Here is a 24,145-nt window from a genome sequence, read left to right on the forward strand (position 1 = left end):
AGTGACAGAGAGGATCTGACATGTGGCAAAAAGAGCAAAGGTCTCTGAGTCCAACCTAGCCTTGTGAGGCTCAGTTTCCCCATCTCTAAAATGCAGCCAGTGATACCTACCTAACAACCTAGCAGGGTTGTTAAGCAAGTCAGGGATAACGTTTATTAGCGTGCACATGGAAGGTATTCAAACATGGTTATGCTGTGAGACATAAAGGAACACGGGGCTCGGGAAAGGCAGGACCGTGAAGCTGGGAAACTGGGTCGGAGTCGGCTTAGAACAGTTCTCCTTGCAAGGCTGAAGCTGAGGCCATGGGAGCTGCCGAAAGAGTTTAAGCAGGAGAGACGGGGGGTCAGACCCAGGTTTTAGAAGGGTCACCAGCCAGGCCGAGTGGGGAGACGGACCAAAGATCAAAGAGGAAGAAGCCGTTGCAGGAAGAGGGCTGGCTCCGCGTGGGGACAGTGGGGACCGAGAGGAGGGGAAGGTGCTGGCATGGGGCTTCGTGTCTGACTGGTACAGACCACGTGGGCAGCTGGAGGCCAATGCCGGCCTCGGTGACCCCTCTTCCATTCTCTGCTGGTTCTTTTCCATCCTTTTGACCCTACAAATCTCAGACTCCCACCTCACCCCCAGGCTTTTCTACCTCTAGGCAGAGATTTCATACCAGAGGCCAAAGCAGATTTAGACCAGGAGGCATTTTTCTTGACTACACTGATTTGTTTTTTTTTTTTTTTTTTTTTTTTTGCGGTACGTGGGCCTCTCACTGTTGTGGCCTCTCCCATTGCGGAGCACAGGCTCCGGACGCGCAGGCTCAGCGGTCATGGCTCATGGGCCTAGCCGCTCCGTGGCATGTGGGATCTTCCCGTACCGGGGCACGAACCCGTGTCCCCTGCATCGGCAGGCGGACTCTCACCAACTGCGCCACCAGGGAAGCCCTGATTTGTTTTTTAAAAGGTGATGCGTTTTTTTTATTCTGGTAAAACATATATAACACGAAATTTACCATTTTAACCTTTTTTAAAATTTATTTATTTATTTTTGGCCGTGTTGGGTCTCTGTTGCTGCACGCAGGCGGCGAGCGGGGGCTACTCATTGCGGTGCGCGGGCTTCTCATTGCCATGGCTTCTCTTGTTGTGGAGCATGGGCTCTAGAGCGCACGGGCCTAGTTGTTCTGCAGCAGGTGGGATCTTCCTGGATCAGGGCTCGAACCCGTGTCCCCTGCATCGGCAGGCGGGTTCTTAACCACTGCGCCACCGGGCAAGCCGCCGTTTCAACCATTTTTAAGCATATGGTTCAGTGGCATTAAGTACATTCACATTATTCTGCAACCATCACCACCATCCATTTCCAGAACTTTTTTCATCTTCCCGAAGTGAAACTCTGTACCCATTAAACACTAACTCCACATTTCCCCACACCCCCTGCCCCGGCCCCTGGCAGCCACCCTTCTACTTTATGTGTCTATGAATTTGACCACTCTAGGGACCTGATACAAGTGGAATCATACGGTATTTAGTTTGGGGGTTTGCTTTATTCTTTTGGCCGAGCCTCACGGCTTATGGGATCTTAGTTCCCAGACCAGGAATTGAACCAGGGCAGTGAAAGCACCGAGTCCTGACCACTGGACCACCAGGGAATTCCCTATTTGTCTTTTTGTGACTGCCTTATTTCACTTAGCATGATGTCTTCAAGGTTTATCCGTGCTGTAGCATGCGTTGAAATTTCATTCTTTTTAAAAGCTGAGGACTTCCCTGGTGGCACAGTGGTTAAGTATCCACCTGCCAATGCAGGGGACACGGGTTTGATCCCTAATCAAAGATGCCATATGCTGTGGAGTAACTAAGCCCATGTGCCACAACTACTGAGTCTGTGCTCTAGAGCCCGCAAGCCACAACTACTGAAGCCCACGTGCCTAGAGCCCGTGCTCCGCAACAAGAGAAGCCACCACAATGAGAAGCCCACGCACCACAGTGAAGAGTAGCCCCTGCTCACCACACCTAGAGAAAGCCCGCACGCAGCAACAAAGACCCAACACAGCCAAAAATAAATAAATAAATATTTTTAAAAAAGCTGAATAATATTCCATTGTCTGTGTATTCCACATTTTGTTTATCCATCCATCCATCAATGGACACCTGGGTTGCTTCTGTCTTTGGCAATTGTGAACAATGCTGCTCTGAATGCGGGTGTACCCATATCTGTTTGAGTCCCTGCTTTCATTTCTTTTGGGTGTGTACACTGAAGTGGGATTGCTGGATCACATGATCATTCTATATTTAATTTCTTAAGGAACTGCCATTTTCCATAGGAGCTGCACCATTTTACGTTCCTACCAAACTTTCTGTTTTTAATCTGAAATTTTTGCCATCATTTACAGAATAGGAGATGTACTATCTGTAGTGGGATTTGAACCCACTGTGAGACCCCAAAGCCTGTGCTCAACTGCAACCCTCTCCCCCAACATGGGTTCAGCTTCAGACCCTGGTAAAGTGTGAAGGCAAAGGATGGGGAGCTGAAGGCCAGCAGCGTCTTACCTGCAGGTTCCCCCTCGGGGCTTGAGTGGCTTGTCTCCATCTGCCCAGGAGGGGAAGACAAGAAAAAGGACAGCTTCCTTATAGCTTCACCCAGCTGGAAGAAGGCACCTCAGCTTGGACCTGAGGTGAGGACAGAGTGGCCATGAAAGAGGGACATTCTTGTCCCGGTTCCCCTGGTAGTGCTCCCCACCTACCTTGCATCAGGCATGAGGCCAAGGACCCTGGGAAACCACTCAGGGTTGCCATATCTGGGTGGAGAAAGGGGACTAGATGGCGAAACTGAAGCATCAGACTAAACTCGGGATACCTGCTTCACCAAAGTAGCCAGAGGCGGAGTGAAGGACTTTCCCTCTTCAACTTGGATAGCGCTATACACATCCTACAGATACCACCTCCCACAAATAGGAGGACAAGTTGTCGTTGGACAGCCAAAAAAATGACAAATATGCCACGGGAATTCCCTGGTGGTCCAGTGGTTAGGACTCTGCGCTTTCACTGCTGTGGGCCCAGGTTCAATCCCTGGTCAGAGAACTAACATCCCGCAAGCCTCAGGGCACAGCCAAAAAAAAAAAAAAAGACAAATATCCCTACAGTCCACTGTTTTAGATGTCCAACGTCCATGCATGTCCTTATTCTAGTATTTACTCTTAAAAATATCATAGGTATTATATATATATATATAATATATATATACATATATTTATATGTATCATATAATATATATATATATATACATGGTATAATACATCTATGCCTCTTTCTGTCCAAAATACATTCACTCATTTCCCAAAGGGAGACAACTCACAATCTTGTCAATGACCACATCCACTTCCAGGTCCAGGATTTCGAGATGGTGTCCATTCCCCCTGCAATTCCTTTACCAGCCCATCTCAATATTTTGCAAACTACAAACTACACTGTAAAGTTAATTACCACCAATATACCCTATACACAAGAGTGGAGAGAAAGAGAGAAGAATGGGAGAATTAAAATATATAAAAAATACACTGGACACAGCAATAAAAGAAATATATGTAGACTTTTCTACAACAAAGCTTTGTCTGGTGTGAATAACCTCCCTTCTTCACTACCCAGTTCTTGATACCTTTGCCTTCAACCTGCATCTTGCCTGTTCGGGGTTCTTTACCAGGTGACATGTCCTAAATCTTCTTTTTTAAAGAATTTGAGTTCTTGGAGGATCTCCCTGTATAGACACTTCCCCGAAACTTTTTATTTTGGAGCATTTCCAACCCACAGAAATATTAGAAGGATGGTACAGTGTACACCCATACACCTTCATCTAGATCTGCCAGTTATTACCATTTTGCCTCATTTGCTCTATCTCTTTAATATAAAAACTTTCTTCCTGACCTTCTGAAAGTAAGTTGCAGACGTCAGGACACTTCAGTATTTATTTCCATTGTCTTTCTTTAGCTTGCTTGGGCCTTATTTGGCTTCTGCAACGTGTGAATTCGTGTATTTCATCATTTTTGGAAAATTATTGATCACTTTCTCTTTAAATATTGCCTCTACCCCCTTTCTTTCTCCTTACCCTCTGGGACTCCAGTTAAATGCATCTTAGATCTCTCTCTATATCCTCTATGTTTCTAGTCTAGTTCTGTATTTTCTTTTCTTTTGTCTTCCATGCTGTATTAAGGACAAGACAATGTCTTCCTATGTACCCTGTAGTTCACTCATTCTCTCTTCAGCAGTGCCTATTCGCTTTTTCAGCAATTTATTGTGTTCTTAATTTTGGTGTTGGTATTTTTCAGTTGGACGAGTTCTATGTGGTTCTTTAAAAATTCTGTTGTGACACTTCTTACTAGAAATGTGTTGCCTGTGGGGAGGGGGAGGGGTGAGCTGTGACGGGGCGAGAGAGAGTCATGGGCATATACACAGTAACAAACGCAGTAAGGTAGAGAGCTAGTGGGAAGCAGCCGCAGGGCACAGGGATATCGGCTCGGTGCTTTGTGACAGCCTGGAGGGGTGGGATGGGGAGGGTGGGAGGGAGAGAGACGCAACAGGGAGGAGATATGGGAACATATGTATAACTGATTCACTTTGTTATAAAGCAGAAACTAACACACCATTGTAAAGCAATTATACCCCAATAAAGATGTTAAAAAAAAAAAAAAAAGAAATGTGTTGCCTGCAGATATTTTTACACTTGTCTTTATCTTCTTTAAACACAATGAGCAGTGTTATGTTATGGTCGGTATCAGGTAATTCCAGCATCTGAAATCTGTATGGGTCAATCTGTGCTTTATATCGTTTGCAGTCAGTTTTTTCTTTCTTTCTTAATTTTATTTATTTTCAGCTGTGTTGGGTCTTCGTTGCTGCGTGTGGGCTTTCTCTAGTTGCTGTGAACAGGGGCTACTCTTTGTCGCAGTGCATGGGCTTCTCATTGTGGTGGCTTCTCTTGTTGCGGAGCCCGGGCTCTAGAGCACAGGCTCAGTAGCTGTGGCACATGGGTTTAGTTGCTCCGCCGCATGTGGGATCTTCCTGGACTGGGGTTCAAACCCGTGTCCCTTGCGTTGGCAGGCAGATTCTTAACCACTGCACTATCAGGGAAGCCCTGCAGTCAGTTCTTGTGCAAGGTTTCTTGTTTCTTTGTGTGCTTGATTATCTTTGACTAAGAGCTGGATATTGTATCTGAAAAAGTATTTTTAGAAATAATTTGAGGCCTTGGATGACAGTACATTCTTTCAGAAAGGATAGTGCTTGGTCCCAAATATGCTTCCTTCTGCTAGGTGACTAGAGGCATTATAAGGATGGGTCCACTTAATCCAAGTTCAAGGCTTGAGCTTCCCTGGACCACCTGGATAATATGATTCTGGACTACTAGTCCACAGAAGTTAGGATCCCATCTTAAAGTGGGCATGTATTGGTAGTAGGGTATCTGACTTCTACCTTGGGCAGGCTCTGGGTTTTGATTTTGACCTTCCCCACCAAAGACCACCAAACAACAGCTTAGCTTCACAGTTATATCTTCCAGATCAGTAAATGTCCCCAGGACAAAAATTGCCTTGAATTCTGGGCTTACAGCTCTGGGCTTCAACCTCTTAAATGTTAGCTCAGGAATTCGTCACTATACTACTAGCTTGTCAATGCTTTTAAGTTTTTTTTCACTTCCTCTGTTTTTTTAGTTTGTATTCAGTGGGAAGGTTGGAATTAAATACCAAATCAGGTGGGCTTCCCTGGTGGTGCAGTGGTTAAGAATCCGCCTGCCAATGCAGGGACACAGGTTTGAGCCCTGGTCTGGGAAGATCCCACATGCTGCAGAGCAACTAAGTCCATGAACGACAGCTACTGAGGCTGTGCTCTACAGCCCCCGAGCCACAACTACTGAGCCCGTGAGCCACAACTACTGAAGCCCACGTGCCTAGAGCCCGCACACCGCAACGAAGAGTAGTCCCCGCTCTCTGCAACTAGAGAAAGCCCGCACACAGCAACGAATACCCAACACAGCCAAAAATAAAGAAAGAAAGAAAATAATTTTTTTTTTTTTTTTTTTGCGGTCCGCGGGCCTCTCACTGTTGTGGCCTCTCCCGTTGCGGAGCACAGGCTCCGGATGCGCAGGCTCAGCGGCCATGGCTCACGGGCCCAGCCGCTCCGCGGCATGTGGGATCCTCCTGGACTGGGGCACGAAGCCGTGTTCCCTGCATTAGCAAGCAGACTCTCAACCACTCTGCCACCAGGGAAGCTCCAGAAAATAATTTTTTGAAAACTACCCAATCAGGAGCCTGTCTCCCTGACTGTAATTTTTTTTTTTTTTTTTTTTTGGTCTCGCAGCTTGCGGGATCCTAGTTCCCCTACCAGGGATCGAACCCGGGCCCTCACAGTGAAAGCGCCGAGTCCTAACCACTGGATTGTCAGGGTAGTCCCATCACTGAACATAATATTAAGCAGATCCCCTGGGTTTTGTTTATATTTCTCCCTGCCCCCACTGGGTAACAGCAATCCCATTTACCCTAGAGAATTAAAATCAGTCACCCCAGCCAACAATGGTACCCACTTTTTACTTTGCCCAGTGGCAGGTGGAACTCAAAATAGCCCACTGGCAGTCTCAGATCCTAATTTAGAGAAAACATTTTTGTGCCCCCTGGTGGAAGCATTCCTTCATTGGGTCCTAAAGGCTCTAGATCAGCCAGAGCCCTGAGCGGCAGAAACAGAAAACAAACATTTTGCAAAAGAGTCATTAGTTGAGCTTGCAAGAGGCTGCACCCCGACTTCCACTGCTTGGTTCCTGTCTGTAAGAGTAACACTGTATATATATATCGGTCACTGGTTCAGAGCATAGGGAGTATCTGTTATTCAGTGATGGAGTATTTCTTAAAAGAATCCCAAAAGAATCAAAAGCCATTGGTGCTGCGCTCATAAACTGCCTTTCCAATAATAGAGAACTAGCCTACTTATCATTTCTAATATTTTTTATTTAAAATTTTTTATTGAGACATACCTACAGAGAAGTGCACAAATCTTGTGTAGGTCAATGAATTTTTACAAAGTGAATAAACCTGTGTAACCCAGATGAAGAAAAGGAACATTACTAGGCACCTAGTGCCCCCCACTCCTTGTTATTATCTTCCACAGGGAACCACTTTCCTGAATTCTATCCCCATAGGTTAGTGTGTCTGTTTACATAACTTGATATAAATGGAATCATACGATATGTCCTCTTTCAAAATTGGTTTCTTTTATTCAAATATTAAGTTTTTTGAGATTCATTCGTGTTGTTGTGTAGCAATAGTTTGTTCTTTTCAATGTTGTTTAATCCACTCTAGCACTGTGGGCATTTGGGATGCTCCAGTTTGAGGCTATTACAATTAATGCTGTTGTGAGCATTCTCATACAGGCTTTCCCATATATGTATCCACGGACAGAACTGCTCAGTCATGGGGTATGTGTGAGCTCAGCTTCAGGGCTCGCACACTGTCTTAGACAGTTCAGGCTGCTGTAACAAAGTACCACAGACAACAGACATTAACTTCTCAGTTCTGGAGGCTGGTAAGTCCAAGATCAAGGTGCCAGCAGATTTGATTCTTGGTGGAAGTCCACCTCCTGGTTTGTAGACGTCTGCCTTCTTGCTGTGTCCTTACATGGCCTTTCCTCATGGAGAGAGATATTTCTGGATTCCTTTTCTAATTAGGGCACTAATCCCATCATGAGGGCCCCACCCTCAGACCTCCTCTAAATCTAATAACCTCCCAAAGACCCCACCTCCAAATACTATCACACTGGAGGTAGGGCTTTAACATATGCATTTGGGGGTCACAAACATTCAGGCTGTAATGCATACTTTTGACTCCTGCTTTGGAGCCACCTGTGATACCCACAATCATTTGGGGGTACAAGAGTGCACCAGGATTGTTGCTGGGTGTCCTTCCAAGCCGCTGATGCCTATTCTGCAAGTTTGTGCAAGGTAGGCAATGAAAATACCATTCAACTCTCATCTGCCAAACATGATTTTAAGGCACAGTGATGGTAAGATGTGTCCTGATTCTGAAATATTAAAATGGGGGTGGGGCGGGGAATAGGTGCATCTTAGAATTGCTGAAATAAGATATATTACCAGGACCAAAGACCAAGCCCTGGGGGCTCTGACAGTTACAGGTGGAAGAGAGGATGGAGAGCCAGCAAAAGAGGCTGAAGGTAAGCCTCTGTGATAGCATAGGATAGCCTCTTTGTGAAGGTGTGCCAGTGTGATAGGGGGACAGCCAGAAGAGTGCATGTCTCAGAGACCTGGAGAAGAGTTTGAAAAGGAAGGGAATGGTCAGTGGTGTCATGGGGGTTGATAGGCTGATAAGGACAGAGAGGAAATCTCTAAATCTGTTGAAATGGAGGTCGTGGTGTCTTTGTTAGAAGATGTTTCAATGAACTGGGGGAACAAAATCCCCATTAAACTGGGCAGAAAGAGACTTGGAAATAAGTCAACAGAGATATGGAGTATAAACAGAATATGTGTTTTTATAGGGTGAAAAGAAATGGGGTGACAATCAAAAGCAGAATGGGCTTAAGGAAGGGCTCTGATTTTTTTCAAAGTCGTATTTGTAGATGAATTTGCGTGATTCAATAGTGAAGGAGAAATGAATGGTACAGAAGATAGTTGCAGGAGGGAAGTTCTTCATGGAGGTTACGAGCTTGGGAGTAGGAAGCAAGGGAGAAGAGGCGGGCATCAATTAAGTTGGTGGCTTGATATGGTGGCAGGAAGGTGGGGGAACTTCTGTCAGACCCCCAATATTCAGGTCAAAGATCTGCCAGGTTCTGGGAGTTAACTTCGCCCTCCCTAAAATGGGCACATGTTTGGCAGCCCAAGTGGACTGTTCGCTCCTCTTACCTTCGAGTACCCACCAACCCCTGGCCTGTAAGTGAGGGTAAAGGGTTAACCATGAGGTTAAAGAAAGGTCGGCGAGGTAGCAGGACGCATGAACTCTATCTAGGCCACCTCTGTGCCTGCCAGTTCTCCCCAACCTCTCACCTTCTCATTTTTGGACGGGCCCAGACTCTCTCTCTCTCCTCCCACTCCACCAGGTGGAAGAGGGAGAACTGGAGCCGGAGTCTCGGGACGCGCGCCCGTCTCCGTCGCGCCTGCGCATTCGTCCCTCGTCTCCATGGCCCAGGAGAACCGCAAGTATCTCGTACTCCGTCGCTCGCTCTCGGGCGCGCGCGCACGGGCGGCGCCTGCGCAGAAGGACGAGGAAACTGGTTCCCCGTGCGGCCTCAGCGCCTGCGCGCTGCGGGCTTCGGGCCTCTAGGCCTGAGGGAGAGGAGCCGGGAAGATGGCGGCTGTGGTGGAAAATGTAGTGAAGCTGTGAGTGGTCGTTTCGATCTCTCCTAGGCCGGGAGGTCTTGTAAGGGGCCTGGGAGCAGGGGGCGGCATGGGAAGGGACGAGGCGGAGAGAAGGACGTGCCCGGGAAGGCATTGTTGCGACTCCTAGTGGGGAGGGCAACAGGAGACTCCAGAGAAGACGTTGCGCTTCTTTGGAAACTTGTGGAGGCCCTGAGGGTGGCCCACAGGAGCCCCTAACGGGCAGCCTCCCTGTGGGGCTATGCGGTCTGGGCGCTGCCTTCATGCTGAGGGTTTCCAGAGTATGGCGCCCTTGTTGCGTACGAGAGACGGTCCCGCGTTCGCTCCCGAGACGTCTCAGTCCGGGGGAGCCGGGCAGAGGGCGGACCCGGGAGTGGCCCGGCCGCCGACCCCTTCTCATCGGCTGCACGCAACCGGCCCTGGAGGAGCGGGCTCGGCAGCCCTGGCGCTGTTAAGCACTCTGGGCTGTTTTATTCTAAACAGCCCCGTGATGTTCCGGGTGGCGGAGGGGGCGGCGGGTGGTCCTTGAGTATCAGGTACCCGAGACCAAAAATATTCTTGGGAAGAATTTGTTGAGGAGCAGATACAGAGGGAAAGAACTTCAGGGAATAGGGCCTTTGCGCCGCCCAATCCCAGCCATCCAAAAGCGGGCATTGGACGGACGCGGTCCAGGCCGCCCTGCCGCCCAGAGGGGCATCTAGGCCGTCCGTCTTCGCTGTGCAGTACTGTTGGGCTAGGCAGATTTCGAGCAAGGTTAAAGTTAATGGTTGTTGGGTAAATGGAGAATGGCCTGTTAGCTGTGAGTTAAAGATGCCTTGGGACTTGATGTAACCCAGACTCCTCCCTGCAGAAGAATCTGAATGAATTTTGCAATGGGTTCATGCCCCCCGTGGGCGAATACAGCAAGCTCCTTTGATGGGTAAGTTTGGCTGGCTGCAGAGGTAGGAAAATTGAGAGCTGTCTGGGTGTCTAGTTTTGGATTTTGACTGAATGACAAGGTAAAGGTTTGGGAACTCTTCTAAAGGACTCAGCTTCTCATCTGTCTTTGCGGTGGGCTGAGCCCCACTCTTCCCAAGAGCCCTTTTTAAGGGTACATTTGCTTCTCTCCCTCCCCCTGCCTGGAGCCTTTTCTTTGAGAATGCTTTCCCACTTCCATTAAGCTAAGTGCCTTCTCCTTCTCCTCTTGTGGGTTGTTGTTGTTTTTTTTTAACTTGCTTTCAGCTCCATCCTGCTGCCTCTTTCAGCCACCCCTCCTCCCAACGCTATTATCTTTCTCTCTGATCTGCCCACTCCAGTTTCCCCAGCTCTCTCTTCAAGCTGACATTTCCCTCAATTTAGGAATGATGCTGTTGATCCTTATATAGTTATCCTTCCTGACTCAGATGTTCTTTCTTTGTTTCCCTCCCTTTCTCTTTGTTGACTCCCCCTGTCCCATCGTAAGGGGAGGTTTTACACAGGTTTCATGCTTCTCGAAAAAGAATCTAAGCTTCTACTTTGGAAACCTTACTGTACTGGGGGAATGTCAGACTAGCCTAGGTTTAAGCGTTATACGTAGTGAGATTCTTTATGTTGGAAGACTTTCATCGGGGAAATAGGGGTAGCAGCCCTTTTGTGTGATGTTAGAAATGAGGGTTTGGCCATTTAAGTAGAGCATGACTTATTTCTCTTTAAAGAACTGTAGCGATCGGGAGGGTCACCAGCCACTGGTTCCTGAATACCAGTAATGAGAAACCAACTTTCTCCTCCTCAGTTCTAGCTGTAGAGAGCTGTGGACCACAGTGAATACATTTCCCTACAGAACTTGCCCTTTAAGAAGGGACTTGCCGGCTTCCTGTACCATATTCTCATCCTGGAAAGAGGTGCTTTTCTGGCGCTTCTCTTGACCATGGTGTGCCTAGTCTTCTGACAGCTGAGGTTATACATCGAGGTCAGGACTACTAGCTCATCTTTTCTGACTTGCATTTTGTTCTGGGAGAAGAATTTCCCTGTTTATAAATTTTATGTCCCTCCCAAACGTGGTGTCAGAATTGAAACGATCTTTAAGGGGTCTTACTAGGGCAAAATAATGGTGTAAAATAGCTATGTTTGCTGACTGGTTTTGAAATCCTCTGAGTTAGGTAACGAGATCTGGAGAATGATGTTACCTTGAAATTTCTTGAAATAGGAGCCTTAGATTCTTAAGAGATCTCTCTCATTCTCTCTTGCTCGTCAGATCCTCTCTTCCTCCAACTGGTGTTTCATTCTCAGCTCTCTTACTCATGAGACAGTTTGCCCCACCTTCCGAAATCCCACTTAACTCTCAAGAGCTCTGATAGAACATCTCTCATCCATCCCCCCCAGCTGTTTCCAGCTTCCTTCTTCTGACTTTGCAGCTCTCAGCCTGTCTAGCCCTTCCTTCCATTTGACTTACAGTGTCAGTGTCAATTCTCATCAGTGGAAACAAAGGAGCTGCTGCACTCAGCCTTGTTTATCCAGTTTTCCTCTGTTTAGTGAGGACATGGCTGCCTCCTAAAGGCGAGCAAATATGAACCTGTTCCCTTCGCTCTACTGTCCAATACAGGATTCATGCCTACCTCAAATTACGGTCAGTACGGCGTGTTGAATCAAGCCAGGCTGTCTTGTGGTGTCACAAGATGTGTGTGCAGTGTGTGTCTTTTTCAGCTGCTGGGAATGTGCTAAGCTGTGCCTAAGTGGTCTATTGTGGCTGCCCAGTGAAAGCCCCCCTCAGATTCCAGAGAAGGGTTTGTTGCTGTAGCTTGAGTTATGGACATAAACAACAGAAGACCTCGGTTCAGCTTCTTTTGCTAGGAGTCTCCCTCTCGTAGAATATGTCAGAGCTTATCTAGTTCAGCCTCCCCAATCAATAGCATAGGAACCTGAGGTCCATGTAGGTTGATTAAATGTCCACATTTATGTGGTGACTTGAAGCCAAGCCAGGTCTTTTTAATCCTTAGTCAAGATGCTTCAGACACCATCGTGGGTACTGAGGATATTGTGGGAAAGAAATCATCTCTGCCCTCATTTTGTTTATTTTGAGATTGATTGGATATATAAATGTGAATATAGTTAAAGTTCCCATACTAAAGTACTTGTTAAACCCTGAAGCATGAGAACAAGATTGGTTCTATATACATGCTTCTTAATTTATTTACTTTTATTTTTGGCTGCATTGGATCTTCGTTGCTGTGCGTGGGCTTTCTCTAGTTGTGGTGAGCCGGGGCTACTCTTTGTTGCAGTGTGCGGGCTTCTCATTGCAGTGGTTTCTCTTGTTGCAGAGCACAGGCTCTAGGTGCACGGGCTTCAGTAGTTGTGGCACGCGGGCTTCAGTAGTTGTGGCTCGCGGGCTCTAGAGCGCAGGCTTGGTAGTTGTGGCGCACAGGCTTAGTTGCTCTGTGGCATGTGGGATCTTCCAGGACCAGGGATCAAACCCGTGTCCCCTGCATTGGCCGGTGGATTCTTAACCACTGCACTACCAGGGAAGCCCATACATGCTTCTTAGAACCAGATAACTCCTGGCACTGTGCAGTTTTGCAGCTTTTTAAAGCACTTTAAAAAATCAGATTTCAAATTGAATCTTTTGAGTCCAAGAAGTTTCTTTCCTAAAAAATTTGATGGTGTGAGAATGGAGAATGTCCTAGGATAGGCCTTTGAGCAAACAGGTTTTATATCAGTGTAATGGTACTCAGTAGAAAGTAGGCTTCGAGAGTGTCCAAGTATTTTCTGATGTTTTCCATTTATTGTAAAATTAGTATATAGAATTAGTTGGCTAAACACCTAGTTTAAAGTTAAGAAGATATAAAATGGCACATAGGAGAAAGTCCCCTAGTCACCTGGTTTTTCTCCTTGGAGGCCTGCAGTTTCTTTTCCACCAATTGGCTACATAAATGGTGGCATCCTATAACACTGCTCAGCCCTGTACCTTTTTTTTTCTAGTCGTCTTGGAGATTGTTTAATGTTAGTACATGAAGAGTTTCCTTTTTTTTTTTTTATGGCTAAGTAGAATTTCATTGTATAGATAGTTGGTATAGATAGAGTTAGTATAGAGTTTGCTAAATATAATTCCATAAGTCTCCCAGATCTTTTTGAATTCTTTTCTCATTTGTAAAAAGGAGCTGACCTCTGCTTCTCAGAATCCTGAGGGTTAAGAGAAATAGCATCTTGGCTAGCACAGGGTTATACTCTTGAGAGGCACAGAATGAACATTATTTTCTTCCCCTCTTTGTGGGTTAGACTAAGGTCCGCTTAGACACATGATGAAATCCTGTGTTCCTGACGGTAATTTATTTGTAAAGTACCTTTCCTCATAATGACTTAGTAAAGGGGCTTGGTGTCCCGTGAGGCAGAAATGGTAGCAAATGAAAGCAGAGTGACACTCTCCAAGTCCCTTGAGCCTTCTAGAGAAGCAGATGGCAAGTGAAAGGGATAGCTCAGCACCAGCCCCACACACACACACACACACGCACGCACGCACACACACACACGCACACACACACACGCGCGCACACACACACACACACGCACACACACACCTGATCTTTGTCTTTCCTGCAGCCTTGGGGAGCAGTATTACAAAGATGCAATGGAGCAGTGCCACAATTACAACGCCCGCCTCTGTGCTGAGCGCAGCGTGCGCCTGCCTTTCTTGGACTCACAGACCGGAGTAGCACAGAGCAACTGTTATATCTGGATGGAAAAGCGACACCGGGGTCCAGGTGAGGGTCCACTCAGGAGCACAAGGAGGAAGAAGCGTCCTCATCTTAGGTGATGAGCAGCTGAAAGGGTTTTCCTTACTGCTTTCCACCCGTGGATGACTATAGTCTTCCCATGATTAGAAGCCCAGGGAGGATGAAGCATCTTTGTTTTCTGCAGGCTGCACTGCTGAGGCTCTTGTTGGGCTCTTGGAGAGCTATGTGTTAGCCAAGGCCTCTGAGCTTACATCTGCTTTTCTTATCCGCACCCCGTCCCCAGGCCCTCACTGTCCATATTCCTCCCTTGCTCTGGAACTCAGTCAGGGCCTACTCATGCAGAAAGTGTTTGGTATTATTTTCTAGGGTTAGGTCTTGACTTCTCTCTCTTTTTCCCTTCCACAGGATTGGCCTCTGGGCAGCTGTACTCCTACCCTGCCCGGCGCTGGCGGAAAAAGCGGCGAGCCCACCCTCCTGAGGATCCAAGACTTTCTTTCCCAACTATTAAACCAGGTAAAGCACACTCCTCCCTGAGCAGGGGCGTAGCCTGCTGTGTAGTAGGAGGCCTGCCAATCACCTGTTACGTACCAGGCCCAATGCTAGATCCTAAAGACGCTAAAATGAATGAGATGTGATTCCTTCTGTAAAGAACTCAGTCGAATAGAAGAGACAGGTAAACAGATAAGTTATGGTGCCAAGTGAACCACGGTGTCTTGGTTCAGCCAGAGACCAGAAGACAGTGACTGGCTAGTGGCTGATCTAGCAATGTATACACCCAGAGAGGTCTGCTTTCCGCCCTTCTGAGCCTCGCCTCCTCCTGGCCTTGCCTGCAGACACAGACCAGACCCTGAAGAAGGAGGGGCTGATCTCTCAGGACGGCAGTAGTTTAGAGGCTCTGTTGCGCACCGACCCGCTGGAGAAGCGAGGCGCCCCGGATCCCCGAGTTGATGATGACAGCCTGGGCGAGTTTCCTGTGACGAACAGTCGAGCACGGAAGGTACAAGATTAACACTGTGGTTAAGGGAACTTTGATGGAAATCAGTCTCCTCTTCATCAGAGGCCACCCAGTAATCAGAATAGAAGTAGAAGCTGTGGGGCTGGAGGCAGCCACCTGGACTTCTGTTCCTGCTCCATTCCGTAATGAGAACTTCATTGTTACCTTCCAGTCTTTCTTGCTCCTTTCCTTCTAACTACAGACTCTCGTTCATCTTCTGTTGCCACCAAAGTTTTTTGGTGCCTGGGGTTACATGGGGGATGCAGACCTGGTCTCTGCCAACAAGGAAGATAAAACTGTACATAAAAATAATAAGAGCTAAAAATATGCCAGGCACTGTGCTAAGTGCTTTTCCATCATCTTCTCCAGTCTCTACAACCTTATGAAATAGGTATTGTTGACCATTTCACATATAGGGAGACTGCAGCAGATCAGTGGGAAAAAAAAAAAAACTTCCCACCAGGCCACCCAAGTAAGCAGGAAGGCTCTAATTTAAATCTGGGAAGTGAGGTGTCGGAAGGGAACCACCACTAACACGCACCTAAGGTGGCAGATCGGAGGCAGGAGAGGCCACAGCTACTTGGGGTATCAGGGAAAGTTTTATGAAAACATGGGGTTTGATTTAGCCACTTGGAGTTGATGGGAAAGGCATTCCAGGCTAGGGGAGCAACATGAAGAGAGGCGCAGAGGAAGGAGAGCCCAAAGCACTGAAAGAACAGCAGTGAGGAGTGAGGCTGGAGCGGAGGGGCCAGGTCACAGAGGAGGTTCTGGGCGGCCTCGGCCAGTCCCATCATGGGGGAGCTTTTGGATGTTCCTTATTTCTGCCCATCCTAATCTTCCTGTCCACTCAGCGGATCCTAGAACCGGATGACTTCCTGGATGACCTCGATGATGAGGACTATGAAGAAGACACTCCCAAGCGTCGGGGCAAGGGGAAGTCCAAGGTGAGGGGCCGAGTGCTGCCTGCAGCCTGGGGGCTCAGGTAGCCTGCAGAGTCCCACTGTTTTATTGCTCGTTGTTGCCATTTTCCCTCTTGAGTGAGATGAGCAGCCAGCTTCCGGGAGAGTCTAACTCCTCAGGCCTAGACACCTTATTAAGGGCTTTTTTTTGCTCTTCTTCACAGGGTAAAGGTGTGGGCAGTGCCCGTAAGAAGCTGGACGCTTCCATCCTGGAGGATCGAGATAAACCCTATGCCTGTGACAGTGAGTGCCTCACGAGTGGGTGGGTAGTCCTTGCCTTGGACCCAGCTCCTCAGGAGATGAGAGGAGGGGAGGTTGTGTCCTTGTTCAAAGTGGTAAAACAAGCCTGGACTCTTGTCCTGCCTGCTGCCTGGTTCCCTCTGAGATCCCTGAGAGGCCCTGGCCTCCGCTACACGGTGGGTGAGCCCTGCATGCTCTGGGGGAGATTGCCGTCCTCGGGGTGGGGGTACCCGTGAGGGGCACACACAGCAGGCAGGGTTGGCCTCAAATAGGTGGCATCCAGGTCTGCTGGCCCCAGTCAAGTCAGGGCCCCAGGAGTCCAACACTGACTTTTTCAATGTCTGTGCTCTCTCCCCCTTTTCTCTCTCTTGCCCACTTCTGTCCCTCCACCCTGGGAGCACCATCACCGCTGGGGTTTCTCTCTCGTTTGCTCCGCTTTCCTGCTGCTGCCGCACCTGTCTCAAGTGTATCAAGGCCTTCTTCTCATGACTTTTCTTTCTGTCTTTCAGATAGTTTCAAACAAAAGCATACCTCGAAAGCGCCCCAGAGAGGTAGCTCTCTCAACTTTTCAGACTTTTGGTTTTCCTATCCCTTTTTCCCTCCTCCCTTGTTCCTGCCTTATCATCTGTGATGCTAGTCGTAAAGTCTCTGGAATGGCATGGGGACAGGAGCAATGGGCCTTCTGTGTGCTCCGCTCCTCACGGTCCTGGAAGCTGCCTTTACCACTGCTTGTCTCCCACAGAGTTGCTCCTAGGGCTGCTCGGGCCCACTGCATGGGGTGGCTTCAGAAGCATTATAAGGAACCCGTTACAAACAGATCCCTCTGCTCCCCCTTCCCCAAAACAGACACATAGTGGTCAGCTAACGTTCCCCACCATCCCGCCACCCCCTCCTCCCATCCCTTCCCTGTTCCTTTCCTGCTGCCCCCTGCTCTTCTTGGTATCACTGCTCAGAACTGCGAGATGCCTCGTGGGGATCTGCTTTCCTTGCTGGTTGGGGGGTGGGGGGTCGGGCAGGGCACTGATGTGGGAGTGTCTTTGAGTTTCTTTGGGAGACAGCTACCCCAGCAGACTCAGTTGGTAGGTTATCCCCAAGAGATCCACCCCCTAGCTCCTTTATTTGGGCAGAGATGGGCTATGTTATATATGGAGTAGCGTAAGGCTCCTTCATTTACTGAGAGGTAAAAAAGTTTGGAGTCTCTGCTACCTTTCTTCCTTCCTGCCATATTGCAAGACTATAGAAATTTCCTCTCCCTCCTGACCTGGAGCTCCCCAGACTATTCCCAGGGCAGGCGGTGATGGGGCAAGGGCTCAGCCTCCCAGACAGCCTACGTGGAGGAGTAGAGGTGGCCGTGGGCTGGAGTTTAGTAGGGAGAAGAGCCATGGAAGCTGGAGAGCCCCAGGCCTGATGTTCCTGGCCACGGGGAGGCGGCTGTCACTAAAGGCCTGTCCCTGAGCAGAGCTGATGGGGGTGATTACCTCTGCCTCAGGTGGAGCCCACAGCTTAGAGGGGCAGGGATGTGGCACTCTGGGATCCTGACACCCTTCTCTGCAATCTTCTCTGCGCTTAGTTTGTGGAAAACGTTACAAGAACCGACCAGGCCTCAGTTACCACTACGCCCACTCCCACCTGGCTGAGGAGGAGGGCGAGGACAAGGAAGACTCGCAGCCACCCACGCCGGTCTCCCAGAGGTCCGAGGAGCAGAAATGTAAGCTGCTGTCAGAGGCGGGGCAAACAGGCGTTGGCCTGGTTATGAAAAGCCCTCCCTGCAGGGATGTTGAGAGACCCAGAGGCCCACATGGGTATCATGAAAGTTCTTCCCTTTCTCCCTGTAGCCAAGAAGGGTCCCGATGGATTGGCCCTGCCCAACAACTACTGTGACTTCTGCCTGGGGGACTCCAAGATCAACAAGAAGACAGGACAGCCCGAGGAGCTGGTGTCCTGTTCTGACTGTGGCCGCTCAGGTACCTCCAACCCAGGGCCAGGGCAGCCCTAGCGGCACCCAGTCCCCGAGGGGCTCGTGGCTTGCCGGCATCCAGCGGCTGTCACAGTCACCCAGGTCACCTCGCTTCTCCCCGACCTCCGGCTGCCTGTTTCACTCGCTCCCCCCACAGGGCATCCGTCCTGCCTCCAGTTCACCCCCGTGATGATGGCAGCCGTGAAGACCTACCGCTGGCAGTGCATCGAGTGCAAGTGCTGCAACATCTGTGGCACCTCCGAGAACGATGTGCGTGTGTCGTCCCGTCCCGTCCCACCCCCGCCCCCAGCACGCTTCTGCTCAGCTTCTACTGTACTTTCCACCCGTGGGAACTTTGATTCGTTGGGCAGGTGTTCACTGAGTACCGACTTGGTGTCAGACACTGTTTTAGGCAATAAGCACGCTAAAGGCAAACAAGGTCCCTGCTTTCATGGGGTTTACGTTCTTGCGGGAACAAGCAATAAGCAAGGAAGTGGGTGACGTTTTTATGCTCTTCCATGAAGAAAGTGAAAGCAGTAATGTGGCAGAGAGTAACTAGATAACTGATTCAGATAGAGACGCCTTTTCTGAGGAGGTGGTGTTGGTGTTGAGGTTTGGGTGATACAAAGGAAACAGTTCAAGATTTGGGGAGAGAGTATTCCCAGGAAAGAGTAGCCAGCAAAAAGGCCTAAAGGTGGACACACTGGATGGATTGAGGCCCCTGTGGCCGGCTGGAGCCCTCCTGCAGTGGGAGAGCAGGTAAAAGATGAGGCTGGAAGGCGGGTGCCATCAGCTCCGAGAGTCTAATCAGGAGTGATGTGGTTTGTCTTACGTCTTAAAAAGGTAACTCTGGCTGCTCTGTGGAGGACAGATTGGGAGGGAACAATGTGGAGGCCATGAGATCTGTTAGGCGGCTGGTGGCGTCCAGGTGGGATGACAGTAGTGACTCTGTCTGGGTGGAAGTGGACAGCAGTGATTTTCTGTCCAGAGGGTCCCATGTCTGTTCTTACTGCCATCTATCCTGCCCCTCCTGGAATTAGCAGTCGTGTCTGCAGAAGCCCTCCTTCCTACCTGTCCTCAGCAGCCCAACTGAGGCCCATTAGTCATTCACCTCCCCCCTTCCTCTTCCATCTTGCCTTCTCTAGGACCAGCTGCTCTTCTGTGATGACTGCGATCGTGGCTACCACATGTATTGTCTCACCCCGTCTATGTCTGAGCCTCCTGAAGGTAGGTTTCCCTGATCTCTTACTCAGGACAAGTATTTTATTAGTAACTTGGAAAATCGCCTGTACGGTTAAGTGAGTTCTCGTATCAGTGATACATTCTTTCAGATGAGGGAGTAGGCACATTGCCTTCACTCAGTTCAGAGTGCGTTCCTAGCATTGCAGCTTTGAGGCTTTAATGTTTGTACATTATCACCAGATAACATTTACAAACACAGAAAATCGACAGCCTGAGAGAAAAGAGATGCTGAGCAGAGAGTAATTACCAGAAGGAGAGATTTGTTTTCCTCCAACAAGTCTAAGAAACTCAGTTCGTAGCTTGTCTGACGCGAGACTAGTTTTAGCACTCCATTCTCGACAGATGTGAGCGTTTGTTTCTGCCAGTGTTGGGGAGGCAGTTGAACCTGGAGCCTGAGTGGGTCACTCTGGCCCTCCAGCAGTGCTTAACGATGCTTCAGGTTTATGGAAGGTCTTCGACAAAACCAGTGGTGACACCAAAAAGTGGCTGCCTCGCCGCAAGTCCTCTTCCAGCCAGGTGTCTGTGCCGAGGCCCCTCCTTTATAGAAATTCAGAAGCTTACTCAGGAGGACACAAATGCCTAGTAGCTGTTACTGTGACAAAGGACGTGGGCCAGCATTACAGGCAAGAGAAGGTAGCTCACTGTCATGTGGGCTGACTCGTAGTGTAGGTCAGACGGCTGTCACCCCCTAGAGAAGGAGGCCACTAACAAAGTCTGAGGTCCTGCCGCAGCTGCAGGGGAGCACTCGGCTTTTTCATCTGTCATCCCGCGTTTATAAGTTTCATCTGTCATGCCATGTTTGAGGAGAAGTAGTGTGTTTTGGGGGTTTTTAACCATAAAATACCAGTTCACAGGCACAATTCTACATTAACTGTAGAAAGGCTTTCCTAATGATGTGCTGTCAGACACTGAGGTAGTGGAGGGTTGCAGGCAGCTCGCGGGGGGGCCCCGTAGAGCCATCAGATGGTCTAGGCTCTAGGTCAGGGGTTTGCAAACTGTGACCCTCTGGCCAAACATAGCTGCAGCTAGTGTATATAGCTCACAAGCTAAAAATGACTTTTACATTTTTAAAGAGAGTTTTTTTTAAAAAAAAGATATGGCTGAGACTGTATGCGGCTCACAAAGCCTCAAGTAGTTAGCGCTCTCCGGCTACTTACAGGAAAGCTCATCAACTGCTGCGTGTTTACCTTTGGGTCAGAAAGGATCTTACCTTTTTGAGAGTCTCATATCTCTGAAGAGCTGATAAAAGCTGTGGATTCTTTCCCCCAGAATAATGTTCGAATACACGTACGCACAATTACACTTATAACTTCAAGGCATAAAGGGCTCATTTTCTTTCTCAGAAAAAAAAAGCATAGAAGAATCCAACCATAGCAAATATTAATAAACAAGGTATGAGCTAGTTATTTTTCTCATAAGGGACATTATTTCCTGTTTTTCTATGAAACCAGACTTGGGTCACAACAAGTTGGGTCATCATAGTTGGCCCCCTTTCCTCTGATTGGGTCCTCAGCCTCTCTCAGGCACCTAGTGATGGTGGGGAGCCCTTCTCATCTTTCCGTGGTCTTCACAGAAAGCTGTCTTATGTGGAATCAATATTGGTTTCTCTAGAGCCTCTATTCATGATCTTTATTCTAACCTTTGGGGCCATGAGAATGAAGTGTGGTTCTTCTGTAATCACAAGTTTAAAGCTTTTTAAAGCTTTAAAAAAGTTATATCTACCCAGGTCCCCTTTAGTGACTCTGATTTAATAGGCCAAGAGGGCCTGGGCATCTATATTCTGAAATAGGCCTCTAGGCGAGTATTTCTTATATCTCCATTGAGAATTATTTTTCATGATATTTGAAGACCTAGAGTTCCTCCCTGCTCAGGATAACTGTGAAACTTTGCTACTGCAGAACATCTCCCATCCTGCCTGTAGCCAATCCTGCTACTGGAGGTGAGGTATGGGGAGTAGAAGAACAGCAGATGAGGATTGTGCGGGGCCCCTCCTAACCCCGTTATGCTTCTCTGCAGGAAGTTGGAGCTGCCACTTGTGTCTGGACCTGCTGAAGGAGAAAGCTTCCATCTACCAGAATCAGAACTCCTCTTGATGTGGCCGCCCCCGATCCCCCATACATCTAGGGCTGTTTCTCTCCTGTGTTTCATACCCACCTTCCCTTCCTAATCTCTTTCACAAGTCCAGAGAACCTCGGGGAGGTCGTGCCAACCTGCCTTTGGCAGCAGCAAGCTGAGGTGGCAGCTCTGACCGCCTCTGGCCCCAGGCCCTCAGGGAGAACGGAGCATCACACTGCCCCAAGGCACACCTGTGGGCCCAGCTCCTCGCTGTTCCCCATGAAGTGCATTCACTCTGTCTGCCTTGGGCCCCGGCCCTGGTATTCACAGCGTTCAAACCGTGTCCTCCGAGAAAGAGTGGGAGAGCAGCTCACTTCTCTCAGCTCTGCCTCCACTCTGGTCCCCAGGGTTTTCCCTTCCCCTGGAGGTGAGCCAGGCTGGGGCCTCTGCCAGAGCAGCTGGGAGTGAGAACTGAGCAAGCTTGCAAGAAGCTTCCGGTGCCCTCTGTGCTGCTTAGCCTCACAGCCTCCTTCCCCCAGAGTGGCTCTCTGCGGCTCTCTGTTCCTGCTACCCAGGATCCTTTGCCTGAGCCAGGATGCTCTTGGTCACCCTCCTGGCTCTATCCCATTCCCACCACTCCACCCCAGGGGGAGGAGCAGCTTCACCTGATTGTTCCTTGTGCTTGCCTGGCTCACTGTCACAGGCCCTGGTCTCTAGTGACTGAAGCATTCCCCACCCTTGTTATTTCCTGTCTTCTGCCTCCCCTCCTCATTCCCTTTGGTTTTGTGGGGAGAGGGGAAGCATTAGGGGGCCAGGCCAGCAGCTTGGGGGCCACAGGGAGATGTTGGACAATGTGCCTGTTTTTTAACTCGATGAAAAAGCCTACCTCCGAAATCCCCTTTTAGTTCTTCCTGGACCTGGGCATTCAGCTCCTGCCCTTAACTGAATTGGGAGCCTCTGCCTCCTGCTCTGTGTATCCTGGCTCCTGGGTGGTGGGGAAGCCACATAGACATCCCTTTCTTCCCTGGCACACTCGCTAGCAGCTGGTAAGGTCTTCGCACCCTGATTCTTCAGTTTTCTGCCTGGTGACACATTAAGTAGTGGGGCGGGGACAGTCCATGCCAGGACACCCTGGAGTGTCCTTCCCCTTGGCTGTGGGAAGGCCCTAATTCACTGTCACTTTGGAGTTGAGGTGTATTTTTCTTTCTTTCTTTAGTTCCTGTGTACTGAGCATTAGTACAAATAAACATTTGTACACGGAGCCCTCTGCTGGATTGTTTATCTCCAAACTCCCTTTCCTGGTTAAGGCCACTTCATCCTAAATCTTTCTTCCTTAGGACAGTGGCTTTTTTTTTTTTTTTTTGCGGTACGCGGGCCTCTCACTGTTGTGGCCTCTCCCGTTGCGGAGCACAGGCTCCAGACGCGCAGGCTCAGCGGCCATGGCTCACGGGCCCAGCCGCTCCGCGGCATGTGGGATCTTCCCGGACCGGGACATGAACCCGTGTCCCCTGCATCGGCAGGCGGACTCTCAACCACTGCGCCACCAGGGAAGCCCAGGACAGTGGCTTTTAAATGTTTTGAAGCATAGCTTTTACCCCCAATTAAAATTTTTGCTTAAGCTCAATAGATTAAGTTGATATAAAATTGGGTATTTAATTTCTTATGTAGATTATAACAATTTTTTTATAAAGAACAATGAAGTTTTGATTAATAGAAAATTTGGGTTAAAAAATAACTTTAAAATCCTGTTTATTTCTGTATTTTTGTTGGTTTGGAGGAAATTCTGCTGGATTTGTATATGCAAGTGGTGACAGGTTTGTAACGGCTGACCTGGCGGTTTCAGATACTTAAAAATAGGTCCAGAAGCTTGATTATAATGACAGGAAAATTAATGACATCACAGTGAAACACATGAAACCTTTCTGCACGAGTAATGAACATGAGCAGAGAGATACCTCAGCCTTGCTTGGCTGACGTACTTTCATTGTATGCAGTGTGCATGAACTCAGCCCATAGCGCAGCGCTGCAGCCTTCCTCCAGGCATATATACGTGCACAAAAATGAGTTTCCTTTTCCTGCAGCCGTTTTAAAGATTTGAATCAGTTATGAACCCCCTGAAGTATCTTTAAGGTTTTCTGGGACAGTCTGAAAGCCACTGTTTCCTACTGAAAGGTGTGGCCTGGGCCCTTGTGTTCAGTTAAGTAAGCAGGGTGCTCTAGTTTGGGAACTGTTAGGGACAGCACAGCCCCCATCCTCATGCCTTTACATGGAAGTAGGCCTGGAGCAGAGGGAAGAAAGCAATGAAATGATCCTTGGTGGTTCAGTGGTCTAAGGCGAGAACAGATAAAAGGAAAATGTAAGAAATGAGGATGCTGATGAGAACACTAACAGGCATAAGTGAGAGGAAATTTGGAAAGTTTGCAGGCGGTGGATTTAGGATGGCATACAGAAGGATGGAAGAGGGGTCAGGATTGGGATGGGAAGGGAAGCCTATGAGAAAGCAGACTCATCTGTGGCCCCAGGCTTCCAATCAGAGCTGTAAAGGGAGAGGAAAGGAGGCTAGATCTGAATGGGGAGCACTAGACCCCAGGTTAGAAAGTCTATATTTGATTGCAAAGAACTGAAGGCTACCAAGGAAGGGAATAATATTAAATCTTGGGGCTTCCCTGGTGGCGCGCTG

The 24,145-nt window shown here is 48.7% G+C and overlaps 1 protein-coding gene across 3 annotated transcripts; it reads left to right on the top strand.

Moving 5' to 3' along the window:
* The first annotated feature begins 9,221 nt into the window (after positions 1-9,221).
* On the top strand, positions 9,222-22,726 carry DPF2 (double PHD fingers 2). Of its 3 annotated transcripts, none has more exons than XM_060019228.1 (12): positions 9,222-9,336; positions 13,885-14,045; positions 14,424-14,531; positions 14,852-15,015; positions 15,864-15,956; positions 16,136-16,214; positions 16,721-16,762; positions 17,782-17,919; positions 18,047-18,175; positions 18,326-18,438; positions 19,314-19,395; positions 21,427-22,726. In XM_060019228.1, the coding sequence occupies exons 1-12, from the start codon at positions 9,305-9,307 to the stop codon at positions 21,501-21,503; spliced, it is 1,218 nt and encodes a 405-aa protein (XP_059875211.1). In that variant the 5' UTR covers positions 9,222-9,304; the 3' UTR covers positions 21,504-22,726. The 3 variants fall into 3 exon arrangements, with proteins under 3 accessions (XP_059875211.1, XP_059875214.1, XP_059875213.1); XM_060019230.1 differs by lacking the exon at positions 16,721-16,762 and adding an exon at positions 10,184-10,252 and having other exon boundaries at positions 9,247-9,336; XM_060019231.1 differs by lacking the exon at positions 16,721-16,762.
* The last annotated feature ends 1,419 nt before the right edge of the window (positions 22,727-24,145 follow it).

Source organism: Delphinus delphis, chromosome 8 (assembly GCF_949987515.2).
Source record: "Delphinus delphis chromosome 8, mDelDel1.2, whole genome shotgun sequence".
In the NCBI taxonomy this organism is placed as follows: domain Eukaryota; kingdom Metazoa; phylum Chordata; class Mammalia; order Artiodactyla; family Delphinidae; genus Delphinus; species Delphinus delphis.

Bases quoted from the DNA above. Each gene is read 5' to 3' on its own strand.
- DPF2 (XM_060019228.1), top strand. From the start codon at position 9,305: ATGGCGGCTGTGGTGGAAAATGTAGTGAAGCT. The intron at 14,046-14,423 runs GTGAGGGTCCAC...TCCCTTCCACAG, and splicing joins AAAGCGACACCGGGGTCCAG to GATTGGCCTCTGGGCAGCTG. The intron at 16,763-17,781 runs GTAGCTCTCTCA...CTCTGCGCTTAG, and splicing joins CTCGAAAGCGCCCCAGAGAG to TTTGTGGAAAACGTTACAAG.